General features: G+C 43.6%; 1 protein-coding gene across 3 annotated transcripts in view; it reads left to right on the top strand.

Moving 5' to 3' along the window:
* The window catches only part of NUP153 (nucleoporin 153), an 81,548-nt gene that overhangs the window by 38,542 nt on the left and 21,993 nt on the right, over positions 1-21,013 (top strand). For 2 of the 3 annotated variants that reach the window (XM_075921223.2, XM_075921222.2), the window contains exons 10-16: positions 3,714-3,766; positions 4,854-4,986; positions 6,935-7,069; positions 8,307-8,399; positions 9,347-9,434; positions 13,707-13,826; positions 14,238-14,861. In XM_075921223.2, coding sequence (XP_075777338.2) covers positions 3,714-3,766; positions 4,854-4,986; positions 6,935-7,069; positions 8,307-8,399; positions 9,347-9,434; positions 13,707-13,826; positions 14,238-14,861 — 1,246 coding nt within the window. The remainder of the gene's footprint in view (positions 1-3,713; positions 3,767-4,853; positions 4,987-6,934; positions 7,070-8,306; positions 8,400-9,346; positions 9,435-13,706; positions 13,827-14,237; positions 14,862-21,013) is intronic. The other variant, XM_089776377.1, reaches the window with a different exon arrangement.

Raw genomic sequence — 21,013 nt, 5'->3', positions numbered from 1 at the left:
ATTAATATTAACATGGAGTTTTGTATGGATTATTATGTGTATTTTAGTGGCTAGTTGAGATTTCCTATTATATTAGAGGGGTCCAAGACAGCTGTATTTCATAGTCCTTTGTATGTCTGTTCTAACAGGATTTTCCCCACATTCTAAACTCTTTGTTTTTGAATGTGAAGCTCTATGCAGAGGATACACTCAGTATGGCACATGTTAAATGTATTATTTGATGCAGATATATAAAAGTTGGCTAATAGATCTCACAACTTATAACTGAGAAATTATCATCAAATGGGTTTTTGTCTAGTGGGGTATCTCAGGAGTTGTTCTTGGACCAGTGCTATTTAATATCTTCAGTGATCTGGAAGAAAATATAAGATAATTGCTGGGTACTTTCACTTTCAAAAATTGGTGGAGTAATAAAAAAGACGGTCAGTTCTATAGAGCTTTCTGTATTGTCTTGGAAATGGCACTCATTTGAACAACTTGTATTTTTAATATTGTCAAAGCTAAGATCATATATTTAGGAAGAAAGTGTGTGTCTCACTAAGCGGTGGGTAATTGGCTAATCGTGTAGTCGATATATAATTTGTATCGACCACACGACTAGTCAGTAAGGGGAAGGTGCTCTGTCCTGGCTCGCACTGGATCCAGGAGATACCCACTCTGTGGCTCTGCAGTTTAAATGTAGTTGAAGCCGGACATGCAGGGCTCCCCTCCTGCCCCCGGGCGCACAACCCTTTCTCACCTGGAGGCAGCAAGCCAAGTGGAGAGAAGTAACCTGTGCTGAGCCTGTGGATGGGGCTGCCAGGAGGTGGGGATGGGGTCGGACAGAGCCCATAGGTGTGGAGTGGTGGTAGTGGTGGGCTGCCTGGGGATGGGAATGGGGCTGGGGGTGGGTTGCGTAGGAGTCAGTCCAGAGCAGGCTGGAGGTGGCTGGATAGTACCAGATTAAAAAGGAAGCTTTAGAGGCTGCAGCTCAGGGCCCTGGGTTAATGCAGATCTTTTTATGGGGTCCACTTAGACTAGGAACCTGGACAGCAGTCACTTAAAGCCCCTGTGATCTGGTCCTGCTTGGCAGGGTGGAGATGTGACTCCACACGTTACCATTCCCTCTCTCCCCACTTGCCTCACCTGTGGGCAGGCCTACCGACAGGAGAGGCAAAGGGGGCCACTGCCCCAGAGCCCTGAGTCCTTTAAATTGCTTCTGGAGTACCGCACAGCGTGCTCCAAGCAGCTCTAAAAGCTGGAGTGGAGGGATATGGCACGCTCCATCTGGAGCTGAGGGCTGGCTGGCAACCTTGGCCCCACCCCTTCCGGGAACACAAAAGCTGTCCTCTTTCCCCCATCCTGTCTAGGAGTCTGGTGTGGTTCTCTGCTCCTCTGCCCATAGGCTCAGCCTCTGCAGCTCCCATTGGCTGGGAGTTAGGGATAATGGGAGCTGTTGGAGGTGGTGCCTGTGGGTGAGCACAGAGCCACCTACCTCCTCTCCTTCCTCCCCAGGCCAGCACAACCAAAGAGGAACTGTCCCAGGTATGTGCCCCTTCCTCCATCCCTCTACCCCAACCCTGATTTCTCTCCCACATCCTATATCCCTCCCATCTCCCACACTCCCATCCCTACCACCTGACCTGAGCCCTCTTCCACACCCTAAACTCCCATGCCCCAACCTGGAGCCCTCTCCAGTATCCCAAATGCTTCCTCCGCAGTGCCACTCCAATGCCCATACCCCCAAAAGAGCTCTCACCCACTCCTCCATGCAACCTCCTGCCTCAACCCACCCCACAGCCTCCTCCTGCATTCTGAAACACTCACTTTTGGCCCCACCCTGGAGTCAAGAATACTCCCAAAAGTCTTATTGCTCTGGGTGCTCCTTCTAATCTAGCCCTGCGGCTAGGGCAGGGGTGGGCAAAGGAGCCTCCGTAGACCAGATCTAGCCCACCAAGCTGGTGAATCCAGCCCGTTGCTGTCCTGCCCCTCCACTGCCCCCAGGCCAATCAAGATCTGGGGATGTGGGAAGTACAAGTCTCCTACCCCCGCCAGGGGCGCACGGCATCAGAGAGAACCGTTGGCTATTTTAAAACAACCGGAGGCTCTCTCTAGCTGCTGCGTGGCCAATGGTGGGGAAGGGGGAAGCGGCAAGAGACTTCGTGCACTCCCCTGCCCTATGGCCTGATTGGCCTAGGGGCAGGGAGAGTGCACGAACTCTCCTCCTGCTGCAGCACTTAGAGGGAACCACCAGCTGTAATGCTCTCTAGGCACCAGGAGCAGGGGGCAAAGATTTCACCAACTTCCCCACCCCCAGGCCTATCAGAGTCTGTGGGTGGGGGAGTATGAAAAGACTCCTGGCCCTGCTCCTTGTGTGTGGGGCCACACCAGAAATTTGTGAAGTGGCTCCCTTTTAAAAATTGTCCACCCCCTCCACCACCCAGAATCTCCCCTTGCCTTCCTCTTCAGAATCTCCACCTACCTCCTTGTCTTCTAATTAAATCTGCCTTTCCTCAAGCACCAACCAGCACTTAATGTTAAATAAAAAGTTATTTTGTATCAATTTTATTTTGTTTCTGTCTTGTTTCCATTATTATTTTCTACTATTTTTTCATTGCAAGTACACAGTATTTCAGCTACGTTCGGGGTTAAATAGGCTTTTATGGGCCAGCCTGGGAGCCTAACCACAATTTATAACATTATTTTGATGGGAAACCGATGCATTCTGAGTTCCAAACAACTGACTTACAAACTTTTGGAACCCATTCCGTTCATAAGTTGGGAACTTCCTGTAAACAAAAGCATGACCAAGTCCAGTCTCTTGAAAATGAAACTAGAAGTAAAGCATACATTTCAAATGGGGTAATTAACTGTTGGAACAAATTGCTAAGGTATATGGCGGATTTTTCCATCGCTTGAAGTCATAATACAAGACTGAATGTCTTTCTGAAGATATGCTTTTATATTAGTTGTGTTATGAAGTGAGTCAGAGTGAGTAGTCATTTCTGGTCTTAATGTCTATGAATTCATACGTTGTTGCAAAGTTTCATCCTGATAGAAGATTGATATGAGTCTGATGTCAATAGGTGTTTGTTTCTATGAGTAATGGGATTGTTAAAATAGAAATAATAAAGTGATGTAAAATATAATAAGCAATAGATATATTACTTGCTTTCAATAGATATTACTTCAGTGGGATTGCATGAGATATAAATCAGACCAGATTTTGGTTCAATACATTTATAATACATTGTTTAGAATCCAGTGTTTAAAATTAGTGCGTAATGTGTCTCGTATGCAGGCTAAAAAAAATTAATCTCCCATCATTTTAATCAGTAATACAGGCAGTCCCCGACTTATGAACAGGTTACATTCCGAACACCTGGTCCTAAGTCGGAAATACCCTTAAACATGCTGCCCGCGCTGTTCGAAAAACTTGATGTACATGGTTCTCAACTCGAAAAATATTATAATAGGGCTAATGGGAGGTTGGTTGTAAGTAAGTACGGATGGTCATAAGTCAGTGTGTTCGTAAGTTGGAGAGTGTGTAGTGATAAACTGATTAAATTCTTTGGAGCTGGAAAGCTTAAATTGAGTTTGTAATATTGACTTAACTCTGAAGTCTCACTACATACAGCAGGATTATCTAGTTAGATTAATTTATAAAAGAAGCAGAAGAAATGCTATAACTATATGCTTGAAAATAATAGCAATTTATTTTCCTTTATTTGTAGGGAGTGAAGGAGAAGAATTTGACTGCAGAGAAGCAAGTAGAATCACCTGAAAAGTATGTCAAACCAAGATTTAATCTAAATTATTTGAGAGGAGAGACTATGCTTCCTTTGCTGGAATCTCTGGTTACTTTATGTAAAGGTAGTAAGGAATAATTCTTGATTGCACAACAGAATGTGAATTTGAAATTCATTTTAGTTAAACATTATTTCTTAGAAATGGAATATGAAATGTCTCATGTTGTTGTCTATTATAGATCCGTGTACACTTAGTAGAAAAGAGGGAAATGATGATAAATTTAATAACAATAGTAATCTGATTATATTAAAAAAAGATACAATAAGATAATTCACAGATAACTGTTTATCAGCCAATGTATCTTTCTACCATCTAATGAAGATAGGAAATAACATACTTTACTAACTAACTTAATTTTTCTATCGTCTTTTCTGCTGGCCTAGACATTACACCTTGTGGAGTTGGGGCTAGGGATGTTAAATTACGGTTACTGAGCTAATCATATAGTTCATGGGTTCCCAAACTGGGGTGTGTGAAGAAATTCCAGGGAGGGTGCGAGGCGACCGAGCCTCTCCCGCCCAATCAAGTTTGCTGCCCTGTTCAGTTCCTTTATTCCTTTTTGCTGCTATTTTGGGAGAGGGGGGGAGGAGGCGTGGCATGAGGGTTTTTCAAAAAGGGGGGCATGATGCCAAAAAGTTTGGGAACCACTGATATGGTCAATACAATTTGTACGGGCTGTATGATTAGTCGATAGGACTGCTATGCAGAGCCACAGCAGGGTAGCTCTGGGAGTCACCTGTGCTGTAGCAAGAGGCGGCAGGAGTAAGGGACAAGTTGAGGTACTACTCGACTATCTGGTAAGCTTATGCTTATCGGATAGTGGACTAGTCGCTTACATCCCTAGTTGGGACTGTTTCTGATTTTTGGTTGTAGGTGTTTCTATGTAGCACCATTCTAATTACTTGGGAGGCTTGTTTGACCAACGCTACAGAACTTGGACAAGAACTTTGCTTTTACCAGACTGTTGATAGGAACGTTTCTGTTCCAGCCCAGAGAGAGGACGTAAGAGCTTAAAACAATTAGGTAATAAGAGTGTTTGCTAATATACTGTTTTTCTGTGTCAGCAATTTTACCTATCCCAAATTTAGTACTCCTGCATCCAATGGATTATATTCTGCAGTGGGAGGTGGCGGTGGCGGCAAGATGAGAAGGGAAAAAGGCGTACACTATGTATCTCAGCAAGGACAAGAGAAACAGGTAAGAAAAAATACTTTAGCTACATTACTCTATCAGAATTTTTCAAAGCATGGATGCAATGAAACTGAAATAATGTGGTTCCTAAGAGAGTACACACAAAATAATAGTTATAAACAAGGCATGTTGTGCATAGCTAAACACAATGGGGTCTCAGTTATGATGGAAGCTCCTGGGTGCTATGATAATGCAAATCATAATAGTTATTTCTGTTGGATATGTAGGCCCAAGTTATCTTGATTTTGAATGCCTTTTTTTTTTTTTTTTTTTTTTTTTTTTGATGCTCCTCTTGAGAAACCTGGCCCTGATTTTTCAGAAGTGCCGAGTCACTTCCATCTCCAGTTGAAGTCATTGAGAGCTAGAGCTGCTCATCACTTCTGAAAATCAGGCCATAGATTTCTGAAGTAGGGCAACCAAAATGAGAGGCTGTATTTTGAAGCTCTTGGGCATATTATTATAGGGGTTCTTCCAGTTGTATTGTAGGGTTTCTCGCTAACAGCTACATAAGTCTATAGAAGAAACACTGAGTAAATGTCTTAGGATAATTATGTACATTTTATTTTTAAGGGATTGAAATAAGTGACAATAAGCCAATAAGTATTAAATTCATAATTCTATCTTTTAAATAATATAAAAGTACAGAACAAATAAAAAAATTGAAGTGGAATAAAGCTGAACATAACACAATATGTGCATGCAAAAATATTATAAATATTAGAAATCTGTGACATTGGCTAATGTTACCCACGTGCACACATCAGCCGCTCCCTCCTTATTTTTCATTAAAAAAACAATTTAATAAAAAGTATAAATGGCAGTATATGTCCACAGAATTATTTCTGTTTGGTGTCTAGCATAGGTACACATCTCAGCATAGAGTAAGTTATACACTTCCTGTTTGTCTTAAGTATAGAGATATAAATTCTTAGACCAATCTTTTGACTGAACTGATGTAGGGAAGAGAAAACAGCTAGATATTTGAGATCTTGGAGGGTAATTCTGTAGCACAAATACAAGCACTTACTATAAAGATTTGATGGGCCTGATTCATTAAATATGTTGAAATGAACCAATATAGAAGCTGGGAAACCAGATTCCTTTAGGTATAAACACAGAGGAAAAAATTAAGCTTTAATGTATTGCCACTTCATTATTTCTGCACAAATCCAAATGCCATGAATGACTTTTCATTAAACTAATTAATTAAATCTTTCTAACCCCAAGTCTAATTTCAGCAGCTAAATACTTTAAAAGAAATGTCTTTATGCATCAGTGGCGTCTGTTAGTTCTGTGATTCATTTTAAACTATGCGACATACCATGAAGTCAGACACAATATGACACTGGTTTGACCACTGATTTGATCCAATATGACAACTTCTGTGTTCTTAAAATAGGACATATGCGCTTTCTTGTGTCTGGAGTGTATAAAGGTGTGAAAGCTGTAGGGTTTTTTGAAAGAACAAAACTTGCTTATTTTTTTTACCTTAAAAAATATCAGAAACTTCAACACTGAACTTCCTTACTTTTGCTAGAGGATTTCTTGCATGTCTCAGCATGCATTTAAATCCCCCATTTTAATTAGAGTAGGGAAATCAACTTGCAAAACAATATTTTTTTTCTAGAATTTTAGTTATTAAAGTTAAATGATTAACAACAAAAACAAACGTGAAATAAAGAGGAACAACTCAGTCTATCATTCGGTATTGTTGTTATGATGCACATCCTATGGGCAGTAGCTGAATTACTACATCTTATACACATGATCACCCATGGAAAGAGCTTGTCAAAGGTTAAAAATGTTCTAATAAACTAGGATGGAGGATGATATATTTTTATAATGTTATGTTATATTAGGCTTTGTTGCTTTTAATTTTGTTTAGATATTAGCAGGGGGGAAATGAGGTTTCAATACAGAATAAAAAAATAACTAAAAAATTATGCACTTTTAGGAGATGGAAGCACCAGTATTACCCAAAATATCCTTACCAATCAATACATCACTGCCTAACTTCAGCTTTGGTTCCCTTGCCAGTACTACTGTGTCATCGTCAGCAATCACTGATGCACAACCAGTGATTAACAAGGTACAGGTTGTATGTGCTTAATACTTTAGGACTAGAATTGGTTTGTCTTGTTTGTTTGCTGTGTTGTATGTTGGATATGTTTTTAGTGTATCAAAGGGTTGACTAAATAGTATTAGCTTATGTCCAGCTGAGTAAATGAGGGCCATTATATTCTGATGTGTAATGAAATTAAAGAAAGATTTTGATTTGGTTTCACAAAATTGTCAATTAATTATTGGATAAATGAATTACCGGACAGTGTCGTATGGCTTCTGAAAGTGCTCTGGAAACCTTGTTATGATTACAGTGTGCAAGATTTATCCATCATTGGCATTGGAAGAATCAGTAGGAAGGAAATGCCATCATAATGATTGCAGGATGGACCTTTCAGGTCTGGCATCCTCGGGACCTGACAGGTCCTCAATGAAAGATTTTGCTGGACCAGGGAAGGTCAATTCCAGCCCCTCTGCTGACAGATTCTGGGCTCTCTTTGGGTCCATCAGCAGACCCAGGTGGTCTTACCTCTGGACTCCTCACATCCACGTGGCTCCTCTGCAGGGCTCCCCTCCTCTGGGTGGGCTGCACTGCCAGCTCTGGTCCTGACTGCCGGGCAATCTCTGTGACCTCCCCGGACAGGCTGCATTGCTGGGTCCTGCCCTGGCCATCCTGTAGGCTCCCCGCCTGCAACCGGGCTCTGCTGTTGGCTCCCTTGCCCCCAGGCTGGCGCCGCTGCCAGCTCCTCTTCCAGCCAGGGTTCTCTGGTCCATCACCATCCATGGGTCCTGCTGAACCACAGATGGTGCAACCTGTAACATATCTAACTGCAATAAAAATAAACATGAAGAATGTCTAGATGCATTTTAATATTTGTGTGCAGTTTTTTTAAAAGAATTGAATATCTATTTATTATGAAGGAGCAAGTTGACAGCTCCCTAGTTAATGCTAAGTTGAGTTTAAGGTTGTTTAGGTGCCTTGGCTGCATTTTTATACTTTTAACACATTTGAATATATTTTCAGTATAATCTGAACTCTGAATTTTCTGGGTTTTGGAATAATTAAAAGGTAACTCTCTAATATAGATATTTGATATCTCTGAACCTTAATTGCACTTCATCATAGTTCTTATCTGGAAATTATAAATGTCAAAATTAGCTTTCCCAATTTCAGTGCAGAACTTCTTATATTTTTATAACTTTAAATAGTTTTTACTTCTAGCATGTTTTCTTTTTAGATAGTCTTAATTTTCTTTTAAATGTAGGTGCAACCAGCAAGTAATGCTAGCAGTCCTGTGTTCAGATTTTCATCTCCAATTGTAAAGTCTACTGAGGCAGAAGTGCTACCTCCATTGTCTGTAAGTCACGGGTGGGCAATAATTTTTGATGGGGAGGGGGGCACTCCAAGCTTTTGGAAGGCCGCATTATTCCAGGATATTCATGGAGGAATTCTGGGGTCTAGAATGGATGTTGGGTGCAGAAGGGAGCTTGGGGGAAGGGACTGGGGTGCAGAAGGGAGAGTGGAGTCTGGGAGGGAGTTGGGGGAAGGAGGCAGTTGTGACCTAGGTCAGGGGACTGGGAATCAGGATTTTGTGATGCGACCTAGGGTAGGAGGGGTTTGTGATCTGGGACAGGAGATTGGGTGCAGGAGGGGGCAGAGGGTTTGGGTGTGTGGAAGGGGGAGTGCAGAGGGTTGGAGAAGGGAAAGGCTGGGGTGCCAGAAGCAAACTCTGGCTGGGAGGTGCTTCTGAGACAGGCTGCTCACTGCTCCACATGGCTCCTCTCTGAGCATGAGAGGGAGGGAGAGGGGGAAGGGAGAAGGCTTCCTACACTGCCCCTGCTCCCAGCAAAAATTCTCAGCTCCTATTGGCTGGAAAATGAGAGATTGGCCAGTGGGAGCTAAGAAATTTTTCTGGGGGGTGGGAACAGCATGAGAAGTCTACCTCCTCCCTACCCAGCTGTCTGGACTGGAGAACAGCTGGCTTTTTAAAGTGTGAGCTGTTATCTACCTAAAGGTTATGACAAGGTGGCCTCAGGCCGGATCCAGCCCACTGGCCTCTTGCCCACCCCTGCTGTAAGTAATGCCTAGGGAAACTCAGCTGTACCTGAAGCTTTTGCTGTGGGTTTACCAAAACATTTCAGAGGAATAAGTGGAGTCAGTGGCAGAAAAGGAACAGTCTCTTTCATATTCAGTTGAATGCCAAATAAATTGCACATCAGAGAATTGAGGTCTAAATTTGCATTAGTTTGTTAGATTGGATTAAGGTTTCTTCCTTTTGTCATTGAAGATTTTTTTTTTTATCAGATTGGGTTTACATTTAGTGTTCCTGTTGTGAAATCAACAGAAGCTTCTGGATCCAGTGATACTCCAATGCCACTTCTGATTAGCACAGGTAACTAAATATTCAGCACTTCAGACCTGAAATGTTTTTTTTATCTAACACTAGATCTGGCTGGCAAGCATATCCCAACTGAACTGTCTTCCCTAAGAACATGCTTGGTGGTAGGATATCCTTTTCCATTGGATATTGGAACTAGTATGTCACTAGGAGGAGTTTCTTTAGAACAAACACCCCAATCCCTCACCCTTCCATCTTTCCTCCTAGAAGCTGCTATTTTATCCTTTTGTGTTTCAATCACAATTCCTAAGTAATGATCACTAACATCCATGAGTTTATCATGAGGCTTGAAATTTTATTTCTGAGACTTGTTCTTCCTGAAAGCAATAACAGTTCCCCCCACCCCACAACCATAAATACTTCTCTGCTGCAAAGGATGTTTTTTACTTAAATACCCAGGATTTCTTCTGGAATAGTTTGTTATGTGAAAAAGCATGGAGATGCTTTAGTGGCAGTTATTTAAACCAGCCCGGGCAACTATGCTAGGGAGTGGGCCACATGAATGGCCTTCCTTCTTTTCAGCGGGCCACAAAATTGTTGTAACCACGACGGTCTCCCAGAATAGGACAGTTTTGCACTTGCATACCTAGAATTTGCCAAGTGTGCTGATTGAACCATAGCAATCCTTTCATTGGATGCAGAAGGGAGCACACGGCTCTTACTGTGCCATCAGCATGTGCCTCACTTCATGTTCCCTTGCTTTATGTGCATGTCACTTTAATACTAATAGGAAAAAAACCTACATGGATGGAAACCTGTGGAATCTGGCAATACTGCACTTGGGCTGTAGTAAATAAAATGTCTTCTGGGCCACATGCAGAACGCTGATGGGCTGCGTGAGCACTCGAGCCACAGGTTATTCCCTCTGATTTAAAACTTGAATTTTTAATTTGTGCATAAGTTATGAAAACACTGTAAATTTAAACCACAATACTGTTGGAATACTTTAAACACTATTGTTACCAGCATCACCTAAAATTACTGTCATGAAAGGTTAGAGAGAAAATATTCAGTTTTCCTTGTTAGTGTGTGTCTTTTGATATTTTTTAAAGATAGGAAAATCTGATTTTTAAAATACAAAAATTGTCAGAGAGATTTGGGAGCCCTGAAAGTTTATTTCATGTTTTTTGACTGCTTCAGATGGTTGTTTGTTTTAAAGTGATACCTTAGTGTGTACGGTGTAGATTTGATGTATTTCAAAACATTTCCTGTGCTCTAGTTATTTTCACATGAAAGTCCTGTTGACTTATTTCTTTCCCTTCTGAATCTTAATAGCCATATTCAGTCAAAACTTGGGTAACTTCCCACATTTTTTGAAAATTTTCTTAAATGTCATTTATTAAAACTGCATGTTTGTGCCACTACAATTCAGATAGGTTTTCATCATTAAAATGGTGAACCAATCTTGGGGTATTTATAATTTAGCTATAGAAATTTTCTTACCAGAACTTTGGCATACATTTTGGAGGACTTGAAAGTAGCTCTTTTCTCTCCTTTTTCCTAATTCCCACTCTTAACTGCAAGCTCTAATAGTTTGTTTTCAGTAATAGCAGGGAAGAACAAAAAATATCTTCCTGGGAAAATTGCAAAAGTGTTAATACAGGGTGAAACTTTCTTAACTTGAACTCTCTGGTATGGCAACTGGACCATGGATGTTCCAGGACCAGAATGTCCCACTGAAGGGTAGCACCTGGGAACCCCATGCGTGGTAGTGGGGCTTCCCAGCAGGGCTGCAGGAGCCTGGCGCACAGCTGTGAGACAACCTGAAAACGCAGCAGAAGCCAGGCTCTGCAGCAGGAACCTGGTGCTCAGAGGCAGCAGGGCTGCACCGTGTGGCACTCAGAACCTGGTGTGCGAAGGCAAGTGGGACTGCCAGGTGCTGGAGCAGGAGCCTGGTGCGCCCACAGGCAGCAAGGCTGCCTGGCTCGACAGTGGGAGCTCAGCGAGTAGAGGCAGCGTGGCTTTCTGGTAGGGTAGTGGAGGCTAACAGGGCAGCTGGGCCAGCGAGAGGTGGGAGCCAGCGGGGAAAGCAGCAGTTGTCCCAGGGCTGGTGGCCAGGGGGCCAGAAATGGCCTCCTGTGGTCCAGCAAAATCCCTCATCCGCAACTAGGGATTTCCAACCTGTATGATAGAATGCTAGTAAAATGAAAAGCAGAATTTCCATTCTTCAGGAAATTCTGATATTTCTACATTTTCTTTTTAGCCTTAAGTTAAACAAAAAGTTAAAATATTTAAAAAAAATTGTGGAATAAAGGTCTGAAAAATTGATGCAGTAGTGATAAAACGTTTTTATATATCAGCATTTTTATCCCAGCAAAATACTTTGTTATTCCCAAATTGAAACCTTTTGTTTCTGTTCAGTTCAATCTGAAGTTGCACCTTCTGGTGCTGCATTGTCCCATTAGATTTGTAGTTTGGATGCCTTGTGCCTTTTCACCTTTCTGGATTGAACTCTCCAGCCTGTCTATGTCTCCCATGATAGGGATGTTAAATTGCGGTTAGTAAGCTAGTTAAGTACAGGACTATGTAGCACTTTAAAGACTAACAAGATGGTTTATTAGATGATGAGCTTTCGTGGGCCAGACCCACTTCCTCAGATCAAATTATGGAAGAAAATAGTCACAACCATATATACCAAAGGATACAATTAAAAAAAATGAACACATATGAAAAGGACAAATCACATTTCAGAACAGAAGGGGAATGCGGGGGGGGGGGGGGGGGAGGAGGAAGGTAAATACCTGTGAGTTAATGGTATTAGAGGTTGGGAAGGGTAGATGTCTGTTAGTTAATGGTATTAACTGCAATCACCTCTAATACCATTAACTAACAGACATCTACCCTTCCCCACCTCCAATACATTAACTTACAGGCATTTACCTTCCTTCCCTCCCCCGCATCTCCCTTCTGTTCTGAAATGTGATTTGTCCTTTTCATATGTGTTCATTTTTTTTAATTGTATCCTTTGGTATATATGGTTGTGACTATTTTCTTCCATAATTTGATCTGAGGAAGTGGGTCTGGCCCACGAAAGCTCATCATCTAATAAACCATCTTGATAGTCTTTAAAGTGCTACATAGTCCTGTATTTTGTTTCAGCTACACCAGACTAACACGGCTACATTTCTATCGCTAATTAAGTAGTTAGTGTAATTTCCATTGACTATTCGATTAGTTGATAAGGGGGCAGCATGAGTTAGGACTGAGCAGTCCCTGACTCATGCTGGCTCCAGGACCTCTGTGGCTCTGCTTTTTAAATGTAGTAAGAGCTGCCAACTGAGTTCTGGCTCGTGCCTGGTCCCAGATGCTGTGCCTCTGCTTTTTAAATGTTGTAAGAGGTGCAGTGTCTGGGACCCAGCGTGAGCCAAGTCTCAGCTGTCCCAGCTTGGTCCCCTGCTGCATCTCTGCCTCCCTTGCCCTCCATGGAGACGGTGTTGTGGGGAGCCGGCTGATACAGAGGCAGCAAGGGGGGAGAGGAGTGATTAGTTGAGTAGTGACACGACTGTCTGATAAGCCTGGGCTTGTTGAGTAGTGACTCGACAACTCAACTAATCTCTTACATCCCTACCCATGATATATGAATAGTCATGTGACTCCCATGATGCAGCACAGTTACAGGAGAGACTGTTTTATCAGCATTGGAAAAGCAGCCTAACACATAGGAAAGAATGGAGACATGATAAATCCAATCTATAACTTTCATTGGGCAAGATGGCAGGGTAGGAAGATTCAGTTCAATCTTTAACTGGCTTTATAAACCAAATATTTTGGTTCATTTCAGCAAACTGAAATATTTTGATTTTGGCATGATCTGATCCGAAGTGAAATATTTTCCTGTTGGGGAGGATAAAAAAATAAAACAAAACGGTAAAATCAGATTTTTCTATGAAAATGTTCCATTGTACAGAAACTGCATTTTCTATGTTTCAAAAGCTTTTTTTTTTTTTTTTTTTTTTTTTTTAATGGAAAATTCCCAGTGGGTCCTGTATCCAACCTTTCTTTGTACAAATCTGCAGTAATTTTATTATTTTTGTCAACGAAGTTGAAAGTGGGAGGCTCTGTAAATGTTTCTTGAAATTAGAAAGTAACCATGTAACTATTCCTATAAAGTTGATTGGATTACAGTAGTTCTTGGAATTATACATAAGTGTCTGTCTTATGTGAACATAAAATTTTAAAAATCAAATATTGGAAATTACAAAGACTTTTTTGAAGAGAGTTTTTGAGCATGTTTCTCCATGAAAGTAGTAAACTTTCTGTTTAAAGGTACCCCTGCTGTAAATAGCACCAGCAATAAGAAGAAAGAACAGGAAGAGTACGATGGCGCCTTCAAGCCTGCAAAAGTCTTGAAAGAAGGGAGTGTACTGGATATTCTAAAGAGCCCTGGTGAGATAATGGATTCCATTTAAAAAGAACTTACAGTAAAGCATGGATTAGTGTGCAGTGTTGCAGTTCTAGAGAAACTTTAATTATATCATTAATCTAAGGTTAAGTTTTACTGACAAACTGAAATCAAGTTTCTGTTTAATGTTGAAATACTAAATGGTAGCCCATTGTGGTCCCGGACTGCAACATTAACTATGGGGGGGGGGACACCCAACGGGGGTGAATGGTGTTAGAGTAGCTTTACAGTAGCTTTTTACCATTTCTGTTGTGTGTGTTTTTATGATACTGGAGGCTTCCTACATCCCTTGCACCACCTTGCACTTACCCTGTTGTGTGGGAAGATGAATGAGGGCTAAAAAAGAGTTTCTCAAAGAAGCTAATGTACCTGATTTCATATTTATATTCTTCTAGAGTTTACTTCTCTGAAGACACACACCCCTGCAGCTACACAGCCTGTTTCAACAAACACAGAAGTTTATACACGGCCTGCAATAAGTAATTTTTCTGCAGGTTCGTTGGGATTTAGAGAGACCTCTAAACAGTCTTCATCATATTGGCACTGTGACACATGTCTCTTACAAAACAAGCCCACAGACAACAGATGCGTAACCTGTCAAGCTGCTAAAGTGCCGACATCAGATCCTGCTAAACAGACTGGAACGTTGACTCTAAGCAGCACTGTTAAATCAGCTGCTCCAGCAACAGGAACACAGAGCTTTGGAGACAAATTTAAAACAGCAGTAGGGACATGGGATTGTGATACATGTCTAGTCCAGAATAAACCTGAAGCCACAAAATGTGTGGCCTGTGAAACACCAAAGCCTGGAACAGGAGTAAAGCCTGCTCTGACATTGCCAGTGGTCACAGAAAATACAGTAACAGTGACTTCCTCTCCTAGCTGCACTGAAACGACAGTCACTTTGGGGTTTGGAGACAAATTCAAAAAGCCGAAGGGTTCTTGGGACTGTACAGTGTGCCTTGTATCAAATAAGGCAGAAGACAGTAAATGTGTAGCATGTCAATGTGAGAGACCAGGTAAGATTTATTTTAACACTCAGCTCTTGCAAATGTACTTAAATCTTATTTTAAAAGCTCTTGTCTTTAAAAAGCATTAATTTTATTCACAGTTTAAAGTACAGAACTCTGAATACTGTGGTTTTAAAATTAAGGATTAGGATTAATGTATGCATTATAATAGTCTGCCTCTAATCACTTGTGTGATTAAATATCTGATTCTGTTTTCTGGTTACCATTTCCTGAGCCACTGCTTTGAAACCAGCATCTGCTTCTCCTCACTGCGTGCAGTTAGGTAGTTCTTCCCCAAAGGTTTACCCTTCCGGAAGCAATAGCCCATCCTTCAGCACAAATTGGTGACTTAGACTCCTTGTGCGAGACAAAGCTAAAATTCTTTCCTTTGTTGATTACACATTATCCAAAGGTTTTTGTAGTATTGCATTGTAGAGGGGAGAAAGAAACCACATTGTGTTGAACTGTGGTTCCACGGTATCTCCAGAACCTATTTAGAGATGTACCAATGTGTGCTCATCAGAGAATGAAGGTAGGGATGGTCTTCTAGTATATATCCTGGCAGATAGTGTCCACATTCCTTTTAGGCTTAGGTAGCTGTCAGCCCATCAGTAGAATGTCTTTTGACTTTTAGAGGGCAAGGAGAGCAATCAGCTGTATATTCTTCTTTAATTTAAGCATATAACTATTTTGCAATGATGGAGAAACAAAAATTTGTGGTATAAGATGACATATCACTTGAAAAAGACCTAGGTACATTGGTCCTATCATTGGCTCTGTGAGTCACCTATGTGATGTGGTTGTGAAAAGGCTGATGCAGTCTAAGGATGCATCAGGTGAGGGAAAATAGATGGGGAAATGTTATTACCTTTGTATAATGCACTTTTGAAAGTGCATTTGGAATATTGTGTGCAATTCATGTAAATGAATATGCAATTCAATAAAAAACAATGAATTCAGACTGGAACAAAAGCAAAGCAGGCTACTAGCATGATCAGGGAGTGGAGAACCTAAGTTACAAGAGGCGACTTAAGGGGTTTGTCTAGCTTAAAGGAACAAAACTTGAGGACAGATCTGATTACTCTCCATAAATACATCAACAGGATAAAACATCAAGGAAGGGGAGGGAGTTATTTAAGGGTCAATGTTGGTGCAAGTTCATATAGATATAAACTGACAATCAAGTTTGGGTTTCAAATTAGACAAGTTTCTAACCATTGGAGGAAGCAAGACTGTTAAAGAACTTCAGAGAGGACTATTGAGTGCATAAAACCCAACTGTCCTTGATGAATTTATGGAGGGAATAGTATGATGAGGTTTCCTAAAAGGAATATGTCCCATATGCTATTAGCAGATATCTCCAGTAGTCAGAGGTAAGACACTAGATAGGTAGGACCAGTGTTCCCTCTAAGATTTTCCATCCGTGGGCGGGTTGAATTTTCTTTTGGGCAGATTGAAATATCTTATGTGCAACACCAATATTGAGGTAGTGTGTAGATGTGCACTCACTAGTAGGGATGTAAGCGAGTAATCAACTAACTGATAAGCCTAGACTTATCAATTAATCTAATTGACTACTCACTTCCCTCCCGCCTTTCTGCCTCTGTATCTCCCTGCGGACAGCAGTTGCTGCAGCCAAAACAGTCTCTGTCCCTGGTGGCCCAGGCTGGCCACGGACAGAGGTTACTCCAGCTGAGCAGGCAGCCTGTCTCAGTTCTGGCTTGCACCAGGTCTGAGACTTATCCCTGCTGACGGTCTGCAGTTTAAATGTACTAAGAGCTGGCCGGGCCAGCAGCCCGGCTCTTACTACATTTAAAATGCAGTGCTGCAGCAGGGGTAGGTCCCGGACCCAGTGAGAGCCAGGCTGCCTTCCCTTATTGGCTAATCGAGTAGTCAATAGAATTTTTGACTACTTCATTAGCCAGTTGACTGCATCTTAACATCCCTACCCACCAATACAAACAAAAAAGTAGATATAAATATATATTTTAAATATTCCATAGGTATGGAAGAAAATATATTAAAAGTAAGTGATAATTAACAAGGAGCAATGCTTATGATTATTTAATATGAAATCAAATAAAAAGAAAATTAACACTACCGTTGGCTGAAGAAGTGGGTTTTGCCCACGAAAGCTCATGATACTATTCATATATTTTTGTTAGTCGAAGGTGCTACCAGGACCATTTTTTTTTTTATTTTTTTAATTACGGGCTAACACGGCTATTCCTCTGAGACCTTGGATACATGTATCATCATCCTTTCTAACAGACAGATGCATGTTTCAAAGATCTTGCAAATAAGGTTTATTCTTACAAAATAGCTAGCATCACACCTAGTATTTGCTACCTCTGACTCATAAGAGCCAGAACTCTACCACATAGCAAAGATCTGGCCTTTATTCAGTACAATTTACCATATATTAATTAGTAACACAGGATTTTAAAAAAATCATGAAGATCAGATTTTTAGATATCTGCAACACAAAAAAATTATGTGAAAAAGATATTTTTCTTTCTTACCTTAAGCCATTAACATTTAACACTATGTAAACTTTGTTTGGAATGTAATCATGCGAATGTCCTCCTAGGCACACCCCGTCCTCCCCCATGCAGCCTGCTTCCCCTCAGGTCCTTTCCAAGTGAACTTTTGTGGTGCTAAAAGAAGTCGTCCCCCCCCCCCCCCCCCCCCCCCCCCGCTCCCTTAACTGCCTAAGATAACATCTACAGAACAAATTTACCAGAGGCTCCAGCTTGCACTGTTCCCAAGGAAACACAGCTTCACAATCATCTTACTTCTTTATCCCAAGTCTTGCATTTCATCTCTCACAATGTCTCCTCACAACATGGGGTTCTTTCCGTTCCTGCCAAATTCTTACCAAATGTTTTGATTCAACCAGAAAACTACCCTGGCACTACCCTGTCCCATTTGCGGCTTCTGCAGATGTAGACTGCAGGAAACAAGACAGCCACAGCCAGGGATGGAAGCTTTCCAAGCAAGGAACTCAGAGAGTTAAAATAGGGAAAGGGGAGAGCTAAAGTGATCAGAGAGATGTCTGAAACTGCAACTGTTTCAGTGATAGGGCAGGGAGAAGTTTGGTCTTGCTCTGACTGGAGGAAATACTGACCTGATTCTAGTGATGAAAGCATGGGGAAGGGAGAGAGATGCTGTCTTGTTACCACTGAGCAGGGGGAGGAGTACAAATTGACGAGAGCTGGAGGAAAATAGGAGACAGAAAAGTAAGTCAACTCTCGTTGAATGGGCAGCAGGGAAGTGGACATGGGGAAACGTGATCCCTGCCCAGCCAATTTCCCAGAGGAAGGCTAAGGGGGAAGAGGAGAGGCTGCTGCCCTATTGGTCACTCACAGGGCAGGGGGAGGATTTGGGAGTGAAGTAGAGAAGTTGACCCAATCTGGCAGTGCCTGTAATTTTCCCAGCGTTTCCCACTTGGCTCTTGGCAGGCAATGGAGCATCAATCCCTACTCCCCTTCAGCCAGCAACTTCACTACAATCTGGGTCACATGTTCCTCTAAGTACTTCCTGCCTCCCTGATTGGAGAACTCACCCCTCAGTGAGACCTGGAGCAGGGGGGCGAGGAGGGAGGACTGGAGTAGAGCCTAGAGCTGGTATAGCACAGGCAGCAGTAGTTGCTGCTGCTGCTGCTGCTGCTGCTGCTCCACAGCCAGAGTGAGAGCCCTGCCCCCTTTCCTCAGGCAATCAGCTGAGCTCCCTGCCTGCTCTGAACTCCTGTGCAAGGCTCAGAAAAGGTCTGCATGCCCATGCAGGTGCACAGCTTACAGCAGTGGTCCCCAACGTGGTACCCATGGCGCCCAACAGGCCATTTATGTGCGCCTGCCGAACAATCTGGGCTGGCCCCACCCCCGGGCACGTGGCACATGCGCAGTGCTGGCCCCGGGCGCGAGACACATGGGCGGCCTCTGCCCCAGAGTTGCAGCACATGCCGGTGCCAGTCCGGGCGTGCGGTACATGTTCTGGCCCCGCCCACGGTGTGTGGCACATGTGCTGGCCCCGCCCCCCCCAAGCACATGGTGCATGCACGGCCCTGCCCCTGGACATGCGGCCCGTGAGTGGCCCTGCCCCCAGGCGCCCAGCAGCCCCAAAAGGTTGGGGACCACTGGCTTACAGGAAACGTTGGGTAGGACCCACAGTTAATACTAGGGATTTATTCCAGTCAGCGTCTGGTGCATGTTGCTCACATGCTAAGGGTCTGATTGCAATATTTGGAGTCAGGGAGGAACTTTTCCCCAGGACAAATTGACAGCGACCCTGCATATTTTCTGCAGTGTGGAGCATAGGTCACTTGCTGATCTGAAAGAGTAAATGGTGGATTCTCTGTAACCTGAAAATCTTTAAATCATATTTTGAGGACTTCTTTAAAAATAGCCAATACCTATTATGTGAGTGGGCAGATGTGGCATTCCTACAGAGGGTGCCCCAATTTAGAAGTGTTCCTTGTTTTATGCTGGGGTGGGGAACCTTTTTTGGATTGGGGGCTACACACAAGTGAGAATCTCAAAAAAAAAAAAAAAAAAAAAAAACCACACCAAACCCTCTCCGATGTAGCCCCTGACTGATTTTTCTGTGGCTTGGCTTGGCCCCTGACCCATATAAGGTTCTTCTTCGAGTGGTTGCTCATGTCCATTTGAATTAGGTATGTGCATCGCGTTCACCTCATCTTCCAGAGCGTTTTCCGTAGAGGTACCCGTAGCGCCAGCAAGGCACCCCCTGGAGTGGCGCCATCATGGCGGGGCATAAGTACCCCTGCTGGCACTCCCCCACCTCCGTTCCTTCTTACCGCCCGTGATGGTCGTTGGAGCGTGTCTCTCTGTTAGAGCAGTTAATGGTTCCCGTTTCTCTTAGTGTTGTAAATAGTTCAATTAGTTAGATAGTTAGTGTCTCTTTGTTTTTCTCTTCTCCCCCTTCGGGGGTGAGGAATGCCAGGGCCACAAGGCTTTAACGCGTGCGCTGTCTGCTCGAAGTTTATGCCCAAAGGAGACCCTCACGATAGTTGTCTGAAGTGTCTGGGTGAGGGCCATCTTACAGACGCCTGTAAGATCTGTAAGTTGTTTAAGCCACGCACTAAGAAGGGGAGAGACTCTGGTTTAAAACTTCTCCTCATGGAGGCGGCTTTACAGCCGGCACTGTGCATAGTGCACCGGCATCCACGCGCGATGCTCCATCTCGAGAGCAGGCCTTGGTATCAAGGGCTTGGCATCGTTCTCACTTCCCGGCACCGAAGAGATCAAGAGCGTCCCATGATAGGTCTCCGAGCTGGAAGTCCAAGTCGGGCCTACACCGTGGTGCCGAGTCTCCAGGATGCATGTCTACCACGGTGTGGCATAAGTGAGCGGGACGCCCATCTAGTCCAGGCTCACTACCTCCCCTCCGTCGTCGGTTGAGGCCACCTACGCTGGAGCCGTGTTGGCACCGGCTTCGCCTCCGCACCGGCATGACCGGACGGCACCGGTCACTTATGCAGTGGGACCGTCCCCTGTGAGACCAGTACCACTTGCTTCCACATCGGTGCTGACCTCGACACAGCCTGCCAGGCTTCACTCCGTGCTCGACTGGGCTCTGCCTCCCTCGGTGCTGGGACCTCTTCCAGACCCCGTCTTGGCTGCACCGGTACGTATCACCCAGGCCTTGTGGCACCGTGTACGGCACCGTCATTGGCACCAGCGCTGAGCAGCTTTCCCGGGGTGCCGCTACAGGCTTCGGCACCGGGCCCTTCAGCATCAGCCTCTTCGGCAGCGATGCGTGTTTCGGCACTGTTACAGGCACCGGCATTGATCCCGTGGACCATGCCAGTGCTGCCATCGCCGGTAACGTTGGTCTCTTTGAGGTTCGTCTCGCAGCCAATACCGACTTCGACAGCACAGCCCTGCACCGTGTCGACACCACCCCCGGCACCGGGACCTGTTCTCCCGGTGCTGCAACGGCTCCACCCCCGGCACGGGGGCCTGTTCTCCTGGTGCTGCAACTGGTTCCACCCCCAGCACCGGGACCTCTTCTCCTGGTGCCGTAACAGGCACCGCAACTGGCCCCGGGACCTGTCTTCCCAGGGCCGGCACGTCCTCATCACACGTACATGGGCAAACCCAAGTCTGTGGCCAGGTTTGCCCCCCCTTGGAGGCAGGGCA

Source organism: Pelodiscus sinensis, chromosome 2 (assembly GCF_052426305.1).
Source record: "Pelodiscus sinensis isolate ZL-2025 chromosome 2, ASM5242630v1, whole genome shotgun sequence".
Taxonomy (NCBI): domain Eukaryota; kingdom Metazoa; phylum Chordata; order Testudines; family Trionychidae; genus Pelodiscus; species Pelodiscus sinensis.
Note: the sequence above shows the minus strand (reverse complement) of the source record. Positions and strands in the feature narration are given on the sequence as shown.